This window comes from Pelobates fuscus, chromosome 6 (genome assembly GCF_036172605.1).
Source record: "Pelobates fuscus isolate aPelFus1 chromosome 6, aPelFus1.pri, whole genome shotgun sequence".
Classification (NCBI taxonomy): Eukaryota; Metazoa; Chordata; class Amphibia; order Anura; family Pelobatidae; genus Pelobates; species Pelobates fuscus.
In genome coordinates, this window is record NC_086322.1 from 290265376 (window position 1) to 290288433 (window position 23058).

At 44.1% G+C, this 23058-nt stretch overlaps 1 protein-coding gene across 1 annotated transcript in view; it reads right to left on the reverse strand.

Annotated features, from left to right (window-relative positions):
* The window catches only part of ADA (adenosine deaminase), a 73655-nt gene that overhangs the window by 22178 nt on the left and 28419 nt on the right, over positions 1–23058 (reverse strand). Inside the window, exons 2-5 of the mRNA XM_063459426.1 lie at positions 5337–5398; positions 4470–4592; positions 3040–3183; positions 254–369 (exon numbers count right to left, since the gene is read on the reverse strand). Coding sequence (XP_063315496.1) covers positions 254–369; positions 3040–3183; positions 4470–4592; positions 5337–5398 — 445 coding nt within the window. The remainder of the gene's footprint in view (positions 1–253; positions 370–3039; positions 3184–4469; positions 4593–5336; positions 5399–23058) is intronic.

Below are 23058 nucleotides of genomic sequence, written 5' to 3' on the forward strand. Positions count from 1 at the left end.
CTGAAAAAATATTTCGAAATACACTTGTACAACCGAGGTTAATCTCCAAACTTAACCCAAAATTGCAACTTTGGTTTCTATTTAAGCATTTTCTCCAAAAGTTGCCACTAGGAAGACTATTTGGATCTTCATAAATAACCTAAACATATATTTCTCATAAGAACATGCAGAATTCATACGATCGATTCACTGGTTATTAGTGCAAACCCTGGTTAGAAAGAGCAGAGCAGCACATTTAGCGGTAATACGTTACTTGGCATGTGACGCATGCAGCATAGAATAGACCTGGCTTTGACGTTGAAGGCTTTCTCTCCTTCTCGTAAACCTTGGTTAACAAGGTCAACTACGTCGTCGGGAGTCACGTCACCTCTGCGGAAACAGAATCGACAATATTTATATAGACTGAAAAAAAGGTAACAATTTATAAAGCAGACAGTCACGTAATACAACACTATTTCACTTGGGAGGTGTAGAGGAGCTCTGAAGCTGTCTCTGCCTCCAATACCAGCAGAGACAGCTTACTCTCTTGCAGTCTATGGGTTTTAAAAAAATAAAAAAAACCACATAGCAATAATAATGAAGGGTGGTTTATAGCTAACTTTTAGTTGCTATTAGTTTTCACTTTACGATAATCAGAATACTGGGAATTCAAATTTTAAATATATATATATATATATATTTTTTTCTTTTCTTTTTATTTCTCCTTATTTTTCCCTTTATTGATATATTTTTTCTCACTTGATCTGTCAACCAAATGGAGTAAAAATGCACCAGTATACTGTAAAATATATGCATAACAACAGCGGCACTACCAGCAGTGAGGCCGCACTGGGGCCCAGTAGCTGTTGGCGGGGCCCACTAGCTGTGGGCTTGGCACACTTAGGGACACATGGAGGGCATTTCAGATCAGTTGCCAGATCAAGCACCACGGCCCTTTAATAGCACACGGTCTGATTATTAATTTTCCTGTGGCATGCTGGGAGGAAATCAGTTAAGGTCACTTCCTCCCAGTTTGCAAAGAGATACGCAGGGAGGAACCGGAGGAGGCACATAAAGAAAGTGGAGAGGGACGGAGAAATCCTGGCTTTAGACTTCAATTAGCCTTAGCTAGCACGCTTACACAGCCAGCTCACACTGGATCCCAGGAAGCCACCCTCCTGAACCTAAAAGGTAACTAACTAGGAGGGTGGCTAAAAATCTGTAAATTGTGACAAATATGTGTAACTGTGTGTGTGCGAATATCTGTGCCAGGTTGTGCATGTGTGCATCTGTGTGTGGCAGTAAATACATCCCAGAATTCAAACACCAACACTGCACACACAGCACCCCTGCTTACAAACACCAACACAAACACACCCTGTACATTAAAGCACTAACACTACATATAGCCAGGGCCGCCAGCAGAAATTTTGGGGCCCCTAACTGAGCTCAGGGTCTGGGACCCTGGGGGCCCGCCTCCAAAACCGCCCACAGAGACCGCCTCCAAATCCCGCCCACAGGAATACACACACAGACACAAACACATTCACTGATACAAAAGGACACAGATACACACACACACACACACACACACTGATACATACTAACAGACACACATACTGATACGCATACAGGCATACATACTGACATACAGGCATACATAGTGACAGACACATACTAACATACATACAGACACACATGCATATGGACATACAGACACAGACACATGCATAAGGACATATAGGCAGACATTCATATTGGCATACATACATACATTCATACAGACAGACAGACATACACACATTCATAATGACATGCAGACATACACACATAATGACATGCATACAGATAGACATCCATACATACACACATTCATAATGACATACATTCATACTGGCATACATACATTCATAATGACATGCAGACATACATACACTGACATTCATACACACATAATGACATTCATACACACATAATGACATTCATACACACATAATGACATTCATACACACATAATGACATGCATACAGACATACAGACATACAGACAGACATACAGACATATGGACAGACATACAGACAGACAGACACACACATAGACAGACAGACACACATACATACCGACATACAGACAGACACACAGACAGACATACGGACAGACACATAGCCAGACAGACAAACGGACAGACATACGGACAGACACACACACAGACAGACACACATACTAACATACACACACAGCTCATTTTCCAGCCACCGTCCTGTTTCTTACCTTGTCTTTGCAGGAGGGTGGCTGGCTGGGGCTGATGGGACTGTGAGTCAGCTGGCTCTCCCTCTTCATTGGCGGTGGGGAATTTGATAGAACACCGGGCGCGCGCGCTCCTCCCGCACGCAGTGAGCTGGGAGGAAGTGACCACTTCCTCCCAGCAGCACTTGCACTGCGGCTGCATTTTTTTTATTTTAATTTTTTAAAGGGGCCTGGTCACGCTATACCACGGCCACAGCGCTGACCGGGCCCCTGAAGATATGGGGCCCATCGGGTGGCCCTAAGTGCATCAGCGTGTGGGCCCCAGTGTATGGTTGTCACCCCCTGATGGCGGCCCTGCATATAGCGATAATACACTTCTGCATTCAAACGCACACAGAACTGCGTTCAAATGACAACGCTATGCAAAAACACACTCCTGTATTCACACTCCACCACTACACACAAATAGACCACTTCATTCAAATGGCAACACTACATTACATAACTGCATTCAAATGCCAGCACTACACACATTGCACCCCTTCATTCACACACACGTACTCTATGCTTACATTTAAACACACAGACATAGCTCACGAATACAACCGTGCAAGGATGGGTAAATGGTAGATACCCAGCCGGCAACAAATTGTGGAAATTGTAGTTGAGAATCTATCCTTTGGGCATACGTGCACTAGAGTGGGGCCCAAAAAAATATCTTGCACCAGGATTTTATGGGTACTGATGGTATAAATGTATTATTTTTCTTAAAAGCATGAGATGGAGTTGTCTAGATTCTAGAATGTAACTCACTCTTTTTGCCCCCATGGAATGGGATCCACCTTGGAGTTAGCTAGAAAATGAGGACTGTATCGGGTTTCTACATAAATCACTCCTTCTTTGGCTTTCATTTCAACAAATTCATAGGCAATTCTCTTAATAGCTTCTCGGTCACCACTGGGGGAAAACAAGAGAAACGCAACAATAACATTAGGATACACCTTATGACAGTCTATCAACAAATGGCTATCTTAACAACTCTCTATTGTGTACATTCACATGGCTCTTAAAAGGATCACAACTCTCCCCTCCATAGAAAGAGACAGATTTATTACTACAGATGATTTATAAAGCTGCCTATATGCCAGCGTGTTTCATAACTGTACTTGTTTCTCCACTTTGTTTGATCATATTGGTATCCACAGGCAAAAGTTAAACATCTATACAAACTTCCTCACTGCCCTTTAAACACTTGTCCCATTTCTCACTCCCATGTCTCTTTATCCTCTTAACTTCCTTAAAGGGACACTCCAGGCACCCAGACCACTTCTGCCCATTGGAGTGGTCTGGGTGCCAACTCCCACTACCCTTAACCCTGCAAGTGTAATTATTGCTGTTTTCATAAACTGCAATAACTACCTTGCAGGGTTAACTCCCCCTTTAGTGGCTGTCTACTAGACAGCCACTAGTGGGCTCTTCCGTGTTTATAGCACATGAAAAGTGTGCTATAACGTCGCTGGATGTCCTCACGCTATGTGAGGACCTCCAGAGTCGCCGAAATCCCCATAGGAAAGCATTGAAAGCATTATTCAATGCTTTCCTATGTGGAGGTCTAATGCGCGTGCGCGGCATTGCCGTGCATGCACATTAGGTCTCCCCTGCTGCCGGCTGCGCATGCGCAGTAGGTTGCCCCCACCGGCTGACGTCGGCGGAGGAGGAGCGTAGGCGGAGCCTGATCCAGCACCGAGGGACATCGACGCTGGATACAGGTAAGTCACTGAAGGGGTTTTAACCCCTTCAGCAACTTGGGATGGGAGGTGGGAGGGAGAGGGGACCTGCAGTGCCACAGGCCCTCCTAATCACTGTGAGTCTTCTAACTCCCTAACACCTCTGTTGCCAATCTCCCTAAAAAAGCTTTGTGTTTCTTTTCCAATCTCCTCAAAACCACCTTGTGTCTCTCACCCTGTCTCCTGTGAAATGTCTTGTGTCTCTCCCCACACAAGACAACTCATTATTGAATCAAAACTGTTGGCCTTGATGTGTGTAAGCGAGTATAATTTGGCAATTTTTAACGGTCTTTAAATTTTAGCTGGCCATATGACTCTATTTTGTCCTGTTAGCAGAACATTTAAACCAAAAGAACAATACAAGCTCTTTTTTCTGCTAACAGTAGCAATTGTCTCTAAGGCAAGTTCCTGCTGTGATTACGCAATGTTCCCAAAACCAAAAGATGTGTCACTCACGCAATAGCAGGCATGTATATATTAAATTTGGCAAGGAATTCGGTGAGACTGAGGGGTTCTTTGTAGGATACATGTCGCAGAAGTTCTTCAGTAGTATCTCCAGGAAGCTCAATTTGTCTTTTCCTATAATAAAAAGAACACATTGTTATAAATAAATTATATAAAACACAAAAATTGTAGTAGAACAAAGAAAACGAAACCCAACGAAAATAAATAAGAAAACACTCAAAAAAATTAGATTATGGACTTTTAAAGGGACACTACCAGAACAACTACAGTGAGCATAATCGTTCCCTTCAGGCCTTTTCGGAGAAAATGCAGTGTTTACATTACAGCCTAGGTATACCTCCACTGGGCACTCCTCAGATGGTGCTTCATGGGGCAGTGCTGCACAGTGTGACTGACATTCAGTGTCTCCAGATTTAATGCATCTCTGAGGAGATGCTGATTGGCCGGGGCTGTGTTTCGCTTGTGTTGGCTCTGCCCCTGATCTGCCTACTTGACAATCTCAGCCAATCCTAAGGGGGAAGCATTGTGATTGGCTCAGACCACCACTTCTGATGATGTAAGCCAAGCAGGCCGATCAGGGGCAGAGTCAGCAGCAGACTGTAATAAAGGTAAGATTTTACTGTATTTAGTGGGGTGGGGCGGGGGGGTCTAATTGGTGGTTTTAACACAATAGGATTTCTCAGATTATTATTGTTGTGTACCAAATGCTATCTCAGTCTTTGTGCCAAAGAGAACTTAATGTACAAAATAAAACTCAGGGCATGGGTTGGGTCGGTGGGTTGGTGGATGGATGGCACATAATAGGGCATTTACAAAAATCTGATTTATATCAATGGACGGATATTTTTTTCCACTTACTTAGCAAAGTGTAAAATGGTTTCGGGTCTGATGCTCCCATCTAAATGGACATGAAGTTCAACCTAAAAAATAATAAGCATAAAAAAAATCATTACTTTTAAAAAGAACTCATATGTAATATATACAAGACAGATTCATATTCCTAACAATTATTAACATGTCATTTTACTCTGATTTACAGTCTGTTCTGCAATATTTCTACAAGTTTATGAGTCTGAAAATGAGTTGAAATCTAAATAAATAACAGTGCATTGGTTTCCATGACGATTGATCCTTTTTGAAACCTTGCCTTTATAGATATCCCCAAGTGTGTTGCATTGACAAAATTCCGACAAGACACATATTGATATATTTGACATAGAAGAAAAACAGGCACTTAGTTAATTGATCTAAAAGGAACGCGTCATCATGATGCAATTATTTTTATACAAGAATTTGTAGATAATTAAACATCATCATCTAATGTGGTGGAATCTCGGTAAAAATAAATTTAGTAGGCCGAGATTACCACGTGGCATGTGTACGTGCATATGCTGACGTATCGATCAGTTGGTTGCACGTGGCAAGATACGATCAGTAGTGTACGGAGCATGTGCAAGAATACAGGATATAGTATTCCCCTCCTCCATTGTGCTGGACAGGCCATGCGGTCAAGCAGGAAGTTAATTCTTATTTGTATTGATTGGTCAAGAGAATATGCGGGTGGAGCTTAATATGGGAGGAGTTATGTGCCTATATAAGGAGCCTGCACTATTGTCCGGGGCTCAGAACTTGCTGTATTTTGGTGACACTAGTCCCTCTGAGTCCCAATCGGTGATCCAATAAAGAATCTCTTCCTTCCTGAAGAAACCTGTGTCCATCTCTCTGTGCTTGGCTTCCGTCAGTTTCTCCGGTATCATTTGGTGCATTGGCCGGGAAGCTCATCGTTCAACGGTAGCTGAGAGGCAGAGGCGTGAGACGGTCTATCTTTGCCCACGTTCTCTACGGCTGCACCCCTGAACTTCTGCGTGGACCTCCCTTCGTCTCGGCGCCACTGGTCTGTTGTCCAGGAGATCATCGCCCTCTACGTAAGAAGTGCTGGGGTGTCCCCGTCGATGAGTGTGAACTCAGGTTCAGGAACGAGGAGGTAAGACAACTGCTGTTTTAGACGGCAGACCCACTAGGGGTATACCGATTGTGCGGTAGGCCCATAAGGGGTTTGAATTGTGTATGGAATCTGCCCCCTCTGTCGGAGGGAAGGAGCGAAGGCGCACCGCTCAATCGAACGCTCTTTAGTAAGACCGTTTGATTTGGTTAGTCAGGCGGGGTCCTGTGTAAATAGCCCTAGCCGGACACCGGTGTCTTGTCTAGACTAGCGTTCTAGGGTGTATATTACGTTCGCTAGGTCGGAGGGACCGGGAGACTAAGCGGCGCCTGTGTAAATTCGGTTCGCTAGCTCTCAACCTATCTTGGCTAAGTGGGAAGGCGTGTAAATTTGGAACCCACTAGATTTTTGATAGTAATCGACTAAGAGGCGCCTGTGTAAATTCGGTCCTCTAGCTCGCTATATGTGGTGCTTGGGCAGTGTGGCTAACCAAAACGGGTGTACATAGTTTTAGGTAGTCCATTCAAGGTACTGGCCAATAGTTTAGTTGGGAATTGTAAATGTGTTAAAGATTGTTTAGTAAAGTGTATATCTTGTTAGATAGCGCGAGCTCAGCCGTCTAGCGAGAGTGTTAATAGTGTGTGGCTGTATCATAGTGCACGGTACCATAACCCTGTATATTTACTGACACTGTATATAAGTACTAATCACTGTCGTCCATTGCATGTTTAACACCATAACCACTAATAATTGTATTGTGACCTTAAATTGTGCTTTGACCTATGCTAACCGTACTGTAACCGCTATTTGTAAAAGACGATGTTACTGGGGTGTGTTATAGACGGGTAATTCATATATAGAGAATTATAGCGTGGGTGACTGTATAGTTTCGCCAAAGGGCATAATATTGATTATCTAGTGACTGGTGTAACAGCTGTGTGTGTACGGGAATTCCCTGAGTGTTTATTGTGTTATTGTGTACGTTTCACTTGGTAGCCGTACCACGTGGTGCTGTCGCCAGAGGAAACGGGTGTGACTGTTGAATAGTACGCGTGCATAGTATTCGTTGTCAACGACGTTCCATTGATAAGTATGGGTGCGTCGGAGTCAACGATTCCGGATCCCTTAGGTTGTATGGTAAAGAATTTTAAAAAGGGATTCAAAACCTGTGATTTTGGGGTTAAAATGTCTCCTGTACGTTTGGTCACTTTGTGCACTAGGGAGTGGCCTACTTTGGTTGCGGCATGGCCGCCACGTGGTAGTTTGGATCCAACGCTGGTACAGCGCGTACACGTGGCTGTGTCAGGTAGGCCTGAACTTTACGGACAGTTTCCATATATTGATTGTTGGAGACAGGCCGTAAACGACTCGCCAAAATGGATTCAGATATGCCACGAGGAGCAATGTCGCCTCATGGTGGCCAGGACTTGTTTGTCCACTAGGACTGTGGTTAGGCCCATTTTGGACACGCCCCCTGAGTCCGAGATCCCTTTGCCGCCCCCTTACTTCCCTACAGGAAGAGGTAACGCGAATGCAGGAAGTTCTATACCCCTCCCCTCATTGCCCTCATCCACTTCCGCTTCCTCTTCTAGTACAGAATCCACCCCCCCTCGTATTAAACCTCCCCTTCCAGAACCAGAACCAACCCCCGTTAGATCTAAATATCCTGATTTGGCGCCACTTCAAACTTCCGGTCAAGCAGGTCAAATGGCACATGCTGACCCAGTCTTCGTATATGTCCCGTTCACGACTACCGATCTCTTGAATTGGAAGACCCACAATTCCTCGTACACTGAGAAACCACAAGCTATGACCGATCTGTTCACCTCGATAGTTCAGACACATAATCCGACATGGGCTGATTGTCAGCAGTTATTAATGACTTTGTTTAATAATGAGGAAAGGACAAGGATTAATCAAGCGGCCATTAAAGCGCTAGAGGATAGAGCCCGTGCTTTAAACCAAGCCAATCCAGCAGCATGGGCCGCAACACATTATCCTAACACCGATCCCGACTGGAATGTTAATGGCGCAGATATGGTCCAACTTAAAGCCTATAGAGACGCTATAATTGCTGGCATGAAAGCCGGAGGGAAGAAAGCCATTAATATGTCGAAGACAGTTGAGGTGATTCAGAAAAGTGATGAAGCGCCCAGTGTCTTTTATGACCGATTATTGGAGGCATACCGCTTGTATACTCCCTTTAATCCGGAAGACACAGATAATTCCCGAATGGTGAACTCCGCCTTTGTCAGCCAAGCTTACGGAGATATTAAGCGCAAGCTACAAAAGTTAGAAGGGTTTGCAGGTATGTCTATCACCCAACTAATGGAGGTAGCGAATAAAGTGTATATGAATAGGGAAACAGAAAGTAAGAAAGAGGAAGAGCTCAAGATGCGTAAAAAGGCAGATATGCTAGCGGTAGCGATCGCAGGCGTAGATAGACGGGGCCCAGATAGAGGCGATAGTAGATGGAACAGGGAGCCTTTGAGTAGGAATCAGTGCGCGTATTGCAAGGAAGAAGGGCATTGGAGGAACGAGTGTCCACAAAGAGAGCAGTACGAGAGAGACCAACCCAGGGCAGGTTACGGAAACTTTAGAGGCAGAGCGAGAGGTAGAGGAGGCCCCGGAGGGAGTAATGGTAATAGAGGGAGCAATGGGAATAGAGGAAGTGTTAGGGAAGATAGGTATTATCAAGCAGCGCAAAGGTCCCGCGATAGAGAAGGTAGGGACTTTGTAGGATTGGCTGACATGGTCATGGAGGACTATTGATACCGACCGGGCTCCATCCCCCTTGGTCGAGCGGAGCCTATGGTCGATGTATCAATAGGGGGAAAAAGGAGTGCGTTCATGATCGACACTGGTGCTGAACATTCGGTGGTGACTGACCTAGTTGCTCCTCCATCTGGAAGAACTATTACTGTAATAGGAGCAACTGGAAGAAGTACTGCAAAACCGGTTCTTAAAAGTCGACTCTGTACATTGGGAGGCCACGTAGTAAAACATCAATTCCTTTATATGCCTGAATGTCCAGTCCAATTGCTGGGACGTGATATGCTATCTAAGTTACAAGCGCAGATTACGTTCATACCAAATGGAACAACATCCTTAAAGTTTAATGGACCTTCAGGTATTATGACATTATCCGTACCAAAGGAAGAAGAGTGGCGACTTTATACAGCGTTGACTAGCCAAAACCCTAGGAGTGATGAGTCCTTATTCAACATACCAGGAGTTTGGGCAGAGAACAACCCACCAGGACTGGCCCGCAATATTCCACCTATTAAAATCGAACTAAAAATTGGGGTTTATCCAGTGAGCCTAAGACAATATCACATCCCGCAGAAGGCTAAGAAGAACATCCAATCTTATCTGGATAAGTTCATACGGTATGGTATCCTAAAATTCTGTACTTCCCCCTGGAACACCCCATTGCTGCCTGTTCAAAAGCCCGGTACAGATGAGTATCAACCTGTGCAGGACTTGAGAGCAGTCAATGATGCGGTTGTTAGTATACATCCAGTTGTGCCCAATCCATATAACCTGCTTGCTTTAATTCCGGGCGGGGCTACTTATTTTACAGTCTTAGACCTCAAAGATGCCTTCTTTTGCCTCCGAATTGCCGCAGAAAGTCAATGTATCTTCGCTTTCCAATGGGAAAACGCTGTAACGGGCTCAAAACGCCAAATGACCTGGACAAGACTGCCCCAAGGGTTTAAAAATTCACCTACCCTATTTGGTTCAGCTCTAAGTCAAGATTTATTGGATTTCGAGTCCATCCCAGGAGAGTGTGTATTGTTACAATATGTAGATGACTTGTTGATAGCAGCAGTTACAAAGGAAATATGTCAGCAAGCGACGCACGATCTACTACACATTCTCTGGAAGGCAGGATACAAGGTGTCTAGAAAGAAGGCTCAGTTGTGTTTGCCAACTGTCAAATATCTGGGATTCCATATCTCTGAAGGTCAAAGAATTATGGGGCCAGAGAGAAAAGAAGCTGTGTGCCAAATACCGATACCCAAGAATAGAAGACAAGTGCGAGAATTCTTGGGGGCAGCAGGCTTCTGTAGGATATGGATTCCCAGCTACGCGATACTGGCAAAACCTCTGTATGCAGCTATCAAAGGTACAGAGCACGACCCCTTCTTATGGACTCAAGAACAGCAAACGGCATTTGAAGATGTGAAGAAGGCTTTGATGAGTGCCCCAGCATTAGGTCTACCTGATCACACACGACCATTCTACCTGTATGTACATGAGCAAAGAAGAATGGCTGTGGGAGTATTGACACAGTACTTGGGATCATGGCAAAGACCTGTTGCCTACATGTCTAAGCAACTGGATGCAGTGGCCAGCGGACTTCCACCTTGTCTAAGAGCTGTAGCTGCAGCTGCCCTGCTAGTAGCTGAAGCCGATAAACTCACTCTGGGTCAAGAACTTTATGTACGAGTCCCACATGCAGTACAGACGTTGTTGGATTACAAAGGAAATCATTGGTTTAGTAACAGCCGTATGACCAAGTATCAAGCAATGTTGTGTGAAAACCCAAGAGTGCATTTAGAGACTGTAAATACCCTAAATCCAGCTACCCTTTTGCCACAACCTACTGAAAGTCAACATGATTGTTTGGAAGTAATGGATGAAGTATTTTCAAGTAGACCCGATCTTCGTGATTTTCCCATCCAGAACCCCGATGTTCAATATTACACCGACGGCAGTAGTTATGTGAAAGAAGGGATCCGCTATGCAGGATATGCAGTAACAACAATAGACAAGGTGATAGAAGCCCGGCCACTGGCAAAAGGAACATCAGCACAAAAGGCAGAATTGATAGCACTGACACGAGCGTTACAATTGGCTGAAGGTTTAAGAGTGAACATCTACACGGACTCCAAGTATGCGTTCTTAACCACTCATGCCCACGGAGCTTTGTATAAAGAAAGAGGACTATTGAATTCAGAAGGCAAAGAAATCAAGTACGCAGCCGAAATCCTACAACTATTGGAAGCAGTGTGGGAGCCGAGAGAAGTCGGTATTATACATTGTCGAGCGCATCTGAGAGGAGATGGTGATGTAACCAAAGGAAATCGGATGGCAGATAGTGCAGCTAAGCGTGCCGCTGAATCGGGAAGACAGGAGTATGTGGGGCATATAGCTGCTCTTATACCAACTCCACTGTCTCAATGGACTCCAGTTTATACAGCTCAAGAAGAGGAGTGGTTAAAGACTGAACCTGGAAAGTATTTGGAGAACAAATGGTATCAGTTAGAAGATGGAAGAATAGTCATTCCAGCATCACTAGCGGTAGAAATTGTCCAAAACTATCACAACGGGACACATTCTGGGAGAGACAGCACAGAAGAATCTCTCAGAAAACATTTCTACATACCAAGATTGTCCAACTTGACTCAGGCGTGTGCTAAAAATAATGCAAGGCAGGGACCAGTAAAGCCACCAGGAGTCCAGTTTATGGGGGGACTCCCCATGTCCGATTTACAAATTGACTATACAGTGATGCCTAAATCGGGTGGACATCGCTACCTGCTGGTGGTTGTGTGCACCTATTCAGGCTGGGTAGAAGCATGTCCTACTCGTACAGAGAAAGCAGGAGAAGTTGTGAGATTCCTGCTACGAGAAATAATAGCCCGATATGGACTACCCTGCTCTATAGGATCGGACAATGGTCCAGCTTTTGTTCATCAGTGCCTACAACAACTGACTCATATGCTTGGTATAAAGTGGAGGCTTCATACGGCATATAGACCCCAGAGTTCTGGTAAGGTAGAGAGAATGAATAGAACTATTAAGAATCAGTTGGCTAAAATGTGTCAGGAAACCCAACTTAAGTGGAACGTTCTCTTGCCTATAGCTCTATTGCGAATCCGCAGTACACCTACCAGAAGGATGGGCCTCTCTCCTTTTGAAATCATGTATGGGCGACCACCTCCCATACTTGGTAACTTAAGGGGGGATTTGAGTCAGTTGGGAGAAGGAATTACCCGGCAGCAGGTTGTAGAGTTGCGTAAGACTATGGAGGAGGTACAGAAATGGGTACAAGATAGATTACCTGTGAATATTTATCCCCCAGTTCATAGTTACCACCCAGGAGACCAAGTGTGGATTAAAGAGTGGAATAATGTACCGTTAGGGCCCAAGTGGAGAGGTCCTTATGTTGTTCTTTTGTCTACCCCTACAGCGATAAAGGTAGCCGAAGTGACTCCGTGGATACATCACTCCAGGGTTAAACCATCAGCAGTCGATTCTTGGCAAGTTACAGCAGATCCAGAGAATCCCTGCAAGATCCGGTTAAAGCGCACGACTCAGTCGGAGTGACGAGGAACTTTGTGGATTACAAAATTTTATTGTTTCAGAGATTTGGTAAGTGAGTGAGAAGGCCATAATAAAGCCTGTCCGCTCACCGACGTATAGTATATAAGCCAGGAAAAGTCTCGAAGGGACCCCTGTGAAGACGAGCAGAACTCCATTCCCTGCAGCCCTTACATCCTGGAAGCTGAGGTGCCTTCGCACGGACGAAGACTGAGGATGACGACGAAAGATGTGTTCTTGATAATGTTTATTTATGTGTATTTTTATATTCAGGGAGGTAGAGGTACCGACACTCCTAGCTGTGAGGTATGCATTAAGACTACAAGAACAGGTAACCATATTTCCCAGACCCTAATTTGGCATTCACAATATGAGTGTAAAGGAGATGTATCAAGATGTAGATACCTAAATATAGAATATAGTGTGTGCCATTTAGGAGTTGGAGAACCTAAGTGCTTCAGTCCAGAGTATCAACCTCGTACAATTTGGTTGACTCTCAGGAATGGAGATCCTCAGGGGACCCTAATTAATAAGACGGTATTAGAATCCGTACATTCTTCGGGTGTTCTGCTATTTGATGCGTGTAAGGCGATATCAAGTGGTAGAAAGCCGTGGAATGTATGTGGGGATCTTAGATGGGAGAGGACGTATGGGTCTAACGATAAATATATTTGTCCCAGTAGTAAAAATAAGTATGTGAGTCCTAGATGCCCAAATAGAGATTATAACTTTTGCCCATATTGGTCTTGTGTGGGGTGGGCAACTTGGGGACAGACAGTAGACAAGGACATGATTGTGACTAAGTTGCCTACCAGCCCATATTGTAAGTCTATGGAATGCAATCCCATCCATATACTTATAAATAACCCCGACAAGTTCTTAGATAAATATGGTAATTTATTTGGGTTTCAAATATATGGGACGGGTTTAGATCCTGGCACAGTATTGTTTATAGGGATAGAGACTGATACGGTATCCTCCCAGACTCATCAAGTATACCATTCCTTTTATGAAGAGATGAGCATAGATAATAAGATCCCCCATAATGCTAAAAACCTGTTTATTGATTTAGCCGAAAGTATTGCCGGTAGTCTTAATGTTACCAACTGCTATGTGTGTGGAGGTACTAACATGGGAGACCAATGGCCTTGGGAAGCAAAGGAGGTAATGTCCGGTTCTGAGGCAGTTGACCAATTAATATCTACACAAGCCGATTATCATATGAGTGTTAGAGGTAAATCTGAGTGGAGATTAAAGACCTCCATCATAGGTTATGTTTGCATAGCGAGGAAAGGAATGATGTATAATACTTCTGTAGGAGAATTAACTTGTCTAGGGCAAAAAGCTTATGATAATGATACGAAGAATACAACTTGGTGGTCAGCTTCAAATGTCTCAGAACCATCTAAACCGTTTGCTAGATACGCCAATTTAAAGGATGTGTGGTTTGATTTATCCATCACATCTAACTGGAGAGCCCCAGCAAATTTGTACTGGATCTGTGGTAAGAAAGCCTATTCGGAGTTGCCACAGGACTGGGAAGGGGCATGTGTGTTGGGTATGCTCAAACCATCCTTCTTCTTGTTACCTAATGAAACAGGTGAGACTTTAGGTGTTAAAGTGTATGATGTGAATCATAGGAAGAAAAGGGGACCCATAGAGATAGGCGCCTGGAAAGATAATGAATGGCCTCCCCAGCGTATTATAGATTACTATGGGCCAGCCACGTGGGCAGAGGATGGTACCTTTGGTTATAGAACCCCTATTTATATGCTCAACCGTATTATAAGATTACAGGCAGTGGTTGAGATCATTACTAACGAGACATCACAAGCGCTCAATCTTCTAGCGAAGCATAATACCAGGATGAGGACAGCAGTATACCAAAATAGATTAGCCTTGGATTACCTTTTGGCAGTAGAGGGAGGTGTATGTGGGAAGTTTAACCTGAGCAATTGCTGTCTTCAAATAGATGACGAAGGGCAAGCAATAGCTGAGCTTACTAGCCACATGGTTAAACTAGCGCATGTGCCTACTCAGGTATGGAAAGGGTATAATCCAAGTAGTTGGTTTGGTAGCTGGTATGAGTGGTTTGGAGGGCTTAAGGCAATGGTAGGTGGAGTCCTACTGATTTTAATGTTGTGTCTACTCCTGCCATGTCTTATACCCTTAGTAGTTAGGTCTGTGCAAAGCCTGATAGAAAATATAGCAGAGAGGAAGGCTGCTGCACAGATAATGGCAATTTATAAATATAAGGCTCTAGATCAGGGAGAACCAATGCAGGAAGATGAGTGTTGAAGATTCACATCATAAGATAAGTCTGGTCTGGTTCAAGGTAACTTGCGGTGTATGCAAACCAAGGTTAAGTGATGCCTCAAGTAATTGTGAAATATCAAGAGGCATCAAAGGGGGGAATGTGGTGGAATCTCGGTAAAAATAAATTTAGTAGGCCGAGATTACCACGTGGCATGTGTACGTGCATATGCTGACGTATCGATCAGTTGGTTGCACGAGGCAAGATACGATCAGTAGTGTACGGAGCATGTGCAAGAATACAGGATGTAGTATTCCCCTCCTCCATTGTGCTGGACAAGCCATGCGGTCAAGCAGGAAGTTAATTCTTATTTGTATTGATTGGTCAAGAGAATGTGCGGGTGGAGCTTAATATGGGAGGAGTTATGTGCCTATATAAGGAGCCTGCACTATTGTCCGGGGCTCAGAACTTGCTGTATTTTGGTGACATTAGTCCCTCTGAGTCCCGATCGGTGATCCAATAAAGAATCTCTTCCTTCCTGAAGAAACCTGTGTCCATCTCTCTGTGCTTGGCTTCCGTCAGTTTCTCCGGTATCACTACAGCTGCTTCTACGTTGGGTTATGTATAAATCTGAAATTATTACCATGCTTATATTTTGTAAAAGATTTGACGTTCTTCATGCACTGCAAGCCTTTTATAATGAAAATTAACAACTTCTATTTCAACTGCATTGGCAGGAAATTTTATTGACATCAAAAAGAGATCCAAGTATCAAACCCCATCTTTGAAATCTTGTAAATAAGTAAAACAAATATTAATAGTTTACAATTTAAAAAAAAATTATTTTTTTTTGAGAGGACAGTGTCAGGGTCTATGTTTACCTCCGGGCTGTTCTCTTACACAAACGTTGTGGATTGTTGACACAGAAAGGCCCAACCCAATATTGTGCTTTGTAAATCCATATGTTGATAGCTCAATGTATACACACACGTTATTAGCATGTTTCTAAGTCAAAGGAGTGGAAACTAACTACTACAGCCTAGTTAAGTTATACGGTTTACCCAATAATTAAACGGACACTTCCTTCCCAAATAAGACTGTTTAGTAGATACACCCCCAATGAAAACATGCATGTATTTAATTGTGCATGGATTTATTGGGGTTATATATAAATACAGCTTGTAAAAGCTGTAGATCTCTTGTCTGCAGCCTTTGCAAGCCCTCCCCTTCTAACCCCGCCCAGACATTCTGTGGCTGTCCAATCACAGACTTTCCAATGCAGCTCAATGAGAAGTCTTTTCAAGGCAGGTGCTCTGAGCAATTTGCTGCCCCCTCAGTTTAGTTCCGCTGGGCTAAACAACAAGGAAGTAACAGGACTGGTTGTTTGATTGACAGCCGGGGTGGGTGTAATCAGGTTAATTTATAAAAGTGTCAGTTTCTATTGAAATTTCCACTTTTTGTAAAATAAAAAAAAGAGGACACACTCTTAGCAAGCTGAAGTGCTTTAGGTGTCTGGAATGCCTCTTTAAGTACACAGAGCTGCACACCTTTAAAGTTAGTACATACATCAGACAGGTCATGTGTACTCAAGGTAATTTGTAAATGCCCATAAATATTACGGAAAGGGTTGAGCAAAACATGAATCATACAACTGCGCATGTAACCCATATTGTTGCAAAATGGAGAACACATAGATTTAGTGTATATATTGCCCAATAGTTTTTTTGTTTTTTTATATAGTTATTTTAAAATCCATAATGACTATATTTTATAGCGATGCAAGAGAATTTGTTCATGTTGGATATTTCTGTTTTTATTAGATGTGCCCCCACGTACATGCATTCTGTGCACAATATCCACAGCTACGATATAAAGTGCGTGAAAACAATACTACCATCAAAGGACTATAAAAGAACCGCATCAAACGTGCCAAAACATCTGTGGCTTGACAGCTTGTTTAAAAAAAAACATTTACCGGTATTCAATTTTATGAGAAATAGTTTTCCTCTAGTGCTAACTTTGGAAGAGACTTAATAAAATAACTAAATGAAGTGTCAATATGCCCCGATGTTACTCCCTGGGATATTTTTGCAAACCAAAATCATCTGCACGTTTTCAGCCCTTGAAGTCTTATTTCCTCACATCATGCTATTTGTTCACCATTTCTTTTATCGGAACTCACAATTTCTGTGGTCGTTTTTTTTGCTCCAAATGTTCTTCCTCTTCCCCCCTTCCCCCTCTCAATTTGTGTGGAAGAGAAACCACAATCAGATATGTTGGCATTGTAAGTACTACTGACAAGTTGGCTGTAAGAAAAAAACATGTGTCTGTCATTATATCTGTAGTTTCTATTCTCCTCTTCAGGGCCGGACTGGGAATGAAAAGCAGCCCTGGAAACAAATTCCATACCAGCCCCGTAATGCATCGCGCCAGCATAGTGCGCAGATATGGAAGCGGGAAAAAAAATGAAAACTATCACTCAAACATGAAAGAAATCGTTTGTGTGTGGAGGGGTTCTGTGTGCGTGAAGGGGTGCTGTGTGCGTAAAGGGGTGCTGTGTGCGTAAAGGGGTGCTGTGTGCGTAAAGGGGTGCTGTGTGCGTGAAAGGGTGCTGTGTGCGTGAAGGGGTGCTGTGTGCGTGGAGGGGTGCTGTGTGCGTGGAGGGGTGCTGTGTGCATGGAGGGGTTCTGTGTGCATGAAGGAGTTCTGTGTGTGTGAAGGGGTTCTGTGTATGTGAAGGGTGCTGTTTATGTGTGGAGGGGTTCTGTGTGCGTGGAGGGGTTCTGTGTGCGTGGAGGGGTTCTGTGTGCGTGAAGGGGTTCTGTGTGCGTGGAGGGGTTCTGTGTGCGTGGATGGGGTTATGTGTGCGTGAAGGGGTTCTGTGTATGGGGGGTTCTGTGTGCGTGGAGGGGTTCTGTGTTTGTGGGGGGGGTTCTGTGTGTGGGGGGGTTCTGTGTGCGTGGAGGGGTGCTGTTTATGTGTGGAGGGGTTCTGTGTGCGTGAAGGAGTTCTGTGTGCGTGAAGGGGTTCTGTGTATGTGGAGGGGTGCTGTTTATGTGTGGAGGGGTTCTGTGTGCGTGAAGGGGTTCAGTGTGTGTGAAGGTGTTCTGTGTGTGTGAAGGTGTGAAGGTGTTCTGTGTGTGTGAAGGTGTGAAGGGGTTCTGTGTGTGTGAAGGGGTTCTGTGTGTGTGTGTGTGGGGGGGTTCTGTAAGTCAGTAGAGATTAAGTGGGGAGGGGGGGCAGTGTACCCACTATCTTTAAATTTCAACATCCAGCACAGGTGTTCACTTCTCACTTGTTGGTCTTCCCAAAGCTTTCATAGGCCAGGTAGAAGCTTTGAAAATCTATACAGTGAGGGAAAAAAGTATTTGATCCCCTGCTGATTTTGAACGTTTGTCCACTGACAAAGAAATGATCAGTCTATAATTTTAAGGTTATGTGTAATTTAACAGTGAGAAACAGAATAACAACAACAACAAAAATGCTTGCCAAAAAAAGTTATAAATTGATTTGCAGGTCAATGAGTGAAATACGTATTTGATCCCCTATCAATCAGCAAGATTTCTGGCTCCCAGGTGTCTTTTATACAGGTAACGAGCTGAGATTAGGAGCACTCTCTTAAAGGGAGTGCTCCTAATTTCAGCGTGTTACTTGTATAAAAGACACTTGTCTACAGAAGCAATCAATCAATCAGATTCCAAACTCTCCACCATGGCCAAGACCAAAGAGCTGTCCAAGGATGTCAGGGACAAGATTGTAGACCTACCCAAGCCTGGAATGGGCTACAAAACCATTGCCAAGCAGGTTGGTGAGAAGGCGACAACAATTGGTGCGACAATTCGCAAATGGAAGAAACACAAAATAACTGTCAGTCTCCCTCGGTCTGTGCTCCATGCGATATTTCACCTTGTGGAGTTTCAATGATCATGAGAACGGTTAGAAATCAGCCCAGAACTACACAGGAGGATCGTGTTAATAATGTCAAAGCAGCTGGGACCACAGTCACCCAGAAAACAATTGGTAAAACACTACGCCGTGAAGGACTGAAATGCTGCAGGGTCCGCAAGGTTCCCCTGCTCAAGAAAGCACATGTACAGGCCCGTCTGAAGTTTGCCAATGAACATCTGAATGATTAAGAGGAGAACTGGGTAAAAGTGTTGTGGTCAGATGAGACCAAAATCAAGCTCTTTGGACTCAACTCAACTAACTGTGTTTGGAGGAGTTGGGGAGGCAGTGTACCCACTATCTTTAAATTTCAATATCCAGCACAGGCGTTCACTTCTCACTTGTTGGTTTTCCCAAAGCTTTCATAGGCCAGGTAGAAGCTCTGCAAATCGATACAGTGAGGGGTCACAGCTGCCTATGACCCCAAGAACACCATCCCCACCGTCAGACATGGAGGTGGAAACATTATGCTTTGGATGTGTTTTTCTGCTTAAGGGACTGAAGAACTGCACCACATCAAAGGGACAATGGGCAGGGCCTTGTACCGTCAGATCTTGGGTGAGAATCTTCTTCCTTCAGCCAGGGATTGAAAATGGGTTGTGGATGGGTATTTCAGCATGACAATGGCCCAAAACACACAGCCAAGGCAACAAAGGAATGGCTCAAGAAGAAGCACATTAAGGTCCAGGAGTTGCTTAGCCAGTCTCCAGACCTTAATCCCGTAGAAAATCTGGGGAGGGAGCTGAAGGTTGCCAAACATCAGCCTTGAAACCTACTTGGAGAGGATCTGCAAAGAGGAGTGGGACAAAACCCCTCCTGGTGCAAACTACAAGAAACATCTGACCTCTGTGATTGCCAACAAGAGTTTTGCCACCAAGTACTAAGTCGAAGGGGGTCAAATACTTATTTCACTCATTGACATGCAAATCAATTTATAACTTTTTTGACATGCGTTTTTCTGGATTTTATTTTTGTTATTCTGTTTCTCACTGTTAAAATACACCTACCATTAAAATCATAGACCAGGGGTGGGGAACCTTCGGCTCTCCAGATGTTTTGGACTACACCTCCCATGATGCTTTGCCAGCATTATGTGTGTAAGAGCATTATGGGGGATGTAGTCCACAACATCTGGAGAGCCGAAGGTTGCCTATCCCTGTCATAGACTGATCATTTCTCAAAATCAGCAGGGGATCAAATACTCTTTTCCCTCACTGTATGTGCCGTCAGCACGCATCAAGTAACGTCTTAACGCAAAGGTTTAGGACTATAAGAACGGGAGCATATGAATGCACTTTCACCCTTCCATTGGTACATAGCGTTAAACAGAAACATTGAACTCTCTATATAACACAGCTCAGAGAAATGTCTTATCAGCACAAAACTCTGAGTATTGATTTTTTTCATGAACTCCTGGCTTGTTAGCCTGGAATATTTACCCAAGCAAATGAGTGCTTTAAGATAATCTTAGTCTTACTATCCCGAGCTAATCATTCCTATTAGCTGTAAAAGCTCCTTTACTTTGCCTACCTAGTACTTTTGACCATGGACTGACTGATAAAATGTTCCAGAGACATTGCTGAATCAGAGAAAAGCTAATTTGATTACCTATCAATTAGAAGTTTGTGTTAGCTAGCGGTCGCTGATAATACAAAAAGAGAAATAGGGTAATCCTGAAAACACCGTGAACCAGCATTTTGTGGTTTTTGTTTTTGTAAATCTGTATTGAAACTAGTAGGGTGCAATAGTTCCCCTTCTGACCTACTTTGTCCTGCTTTTTTTTTTTTTTTAGGAGCTCTACATTGCTGATGGTTATGAAGGTATAACAGAACTTCATGAATGTGTCTTTAACCTGCAATGCATTTGTTTAGAATTAATGTAATTATAATATCAAAAAAGCCCTTTTCTTAATTTTGACCATTCAGCTGTTTAGTCGAAGGATCCCTAATTTGGTATCCTTATGTGGGACTGCCATGTTTAAAGATACCAAATTAAGGAGCTATCTGCTAAATACATACACATTCTCATCCACAGATACACCCAGGGCCGGCCTTAGGCATTTAGACGCCCTGTGCGAAAAATCTTCACAGCGCCCCCCCCCCCCCCCCCGTCATCCATGTATGCTGTTATGTTTGTGTTGTCTGTGTATGTAATAGTACGTGTGATGACTGTGTGTGATATGTATGCTATGTGTGATATTTGTAATGGGTATATTAACAGTGTGTGATATGCGTGTATTGGTTGTATGTGACACACACACACACACACACAGAGTCAGACGGCCATACACACACAGGAAGACATCCACACACACACAAGCAGACAGTCATACACACACACACAGGCAGACAGTCATACACACACACACACACAGACACACAAAGGCAGACAGTCATACACACAGACACACACAGGCAGACAGTCAGTCATACACACAGACAGTAATACACACAGACACACACAGAGGCAGACCGTAATACACACAGACACACACACAGTCATACACACAGAGGCAGACAGTCATACACACACACACACACGCAGACAGTCATACACACAGACACACACAGACACACACAGGCAGACAGTCATACACACAGAGGCAGACAGTCATACACACAGAGGCAGACAGTCATACACACAGAGGCAGTCATACACACAGAGGCAGTCATACACAGTCACACACACAGAGGCAGACAGTAATACACACAGACAAACACACAGAGGCAGACAGTAATACACACAGACACACAGTGGCAGACAGTCATATACACACACACACGCAGACAGTCATACACACACACACACGCAGTCAGTCATACACACACACACAGACAAACACACAGGCAGATAGTCACACACACAGAGGCAGACAGTAATACACACAGACAAACACACAGAGGCAGACAGTAATACACACAGAGGCAGACAGTTATACACACACACACACACGCAGACAGTCATACACACACACACACGCAGACAGTCATACACACACACACAGACACACACAGGCAGATAGTCATACACACAGAGGCAGACAGTCATACACACAGACACACACACAGAGGCAGACAGTCATACACACAGACACACAGAGGCAGACAGTCATACACACACACACAGACAGTAACACACACACACACAGAGGCAGACAGTCATACACATAGGCAGAGAGTCACACTCACCTGACAATCACACAGTTACCTGTGGAGTTAATTGTGGAGGCAGTGCAGCTCCTGGTGACTGTTTGGTGGGGAAGCAGGGACTCCTTCCTGCTTCCCCTGCAGCAGTTTTCCGGCGCTTTTAGCTCCGCCCCCGCCGCACGGTAAGCTCCGCCCCCGCCGCAAATGTAAAAAAAAAAAAAAAAAAAAAATTTTTTTTTTTTTTAAATCGGCTGTGCGGCCGCACGGCGCCCCCTGCTCCATGGCGCCCTGTGCGGCCGCACAGCTCGCACACCCCTAAGGCCGGCCCTGGATACACCACACTAACACACGCACATAATCAAAGACAGACACAGATGCATGTAATCTCAGACATATATGTGGGGCCATTCCCCTACTTATGTAGAGAGGCCAATCCTTTCCCTGGTGGTCAGTGATCTCTGCTGCATTCACTGTACTCTTCCTGCACAGCTCCCATCTGCGCCTTGTCGTGATGCCGTGCCGGAGTGACACCATATCCTGGCTGCGGGTTTTAGTGTTTGTATAGGGGCGGTACAGTTTGTGTGTTTGTATCTGGGGGTTGCAGTGTGTGTATATGTGTGTAGAGGTTTCACTGTGTGTATTAGAATGTGCTTTGTGTGTGTGTATGTTTAGAGGTGCTGTAGTGTGTCTGTAGGGGGCTGTAGTGTTTGTGTATGGGGGATATAGTTCGTGTAAGAGTTGTAGTGTGTGTGCATGGGGGTATAGTCTGTGTATGTATAGCGGCTGTAGTGTGTGTGCATGGGGGTATAGTCTGTGTATGTATAGCGGCTGTAGTGTGTGAGCATAAAGGATGTACTGTGTGTGTGTAGGGGCAAACCATCACATACACACAGGAACTCTTTGCCCCCTAACCTACATGCATGGCTTTGGAGATTGGAGTGTCTATTTAACTACAACAGTCCT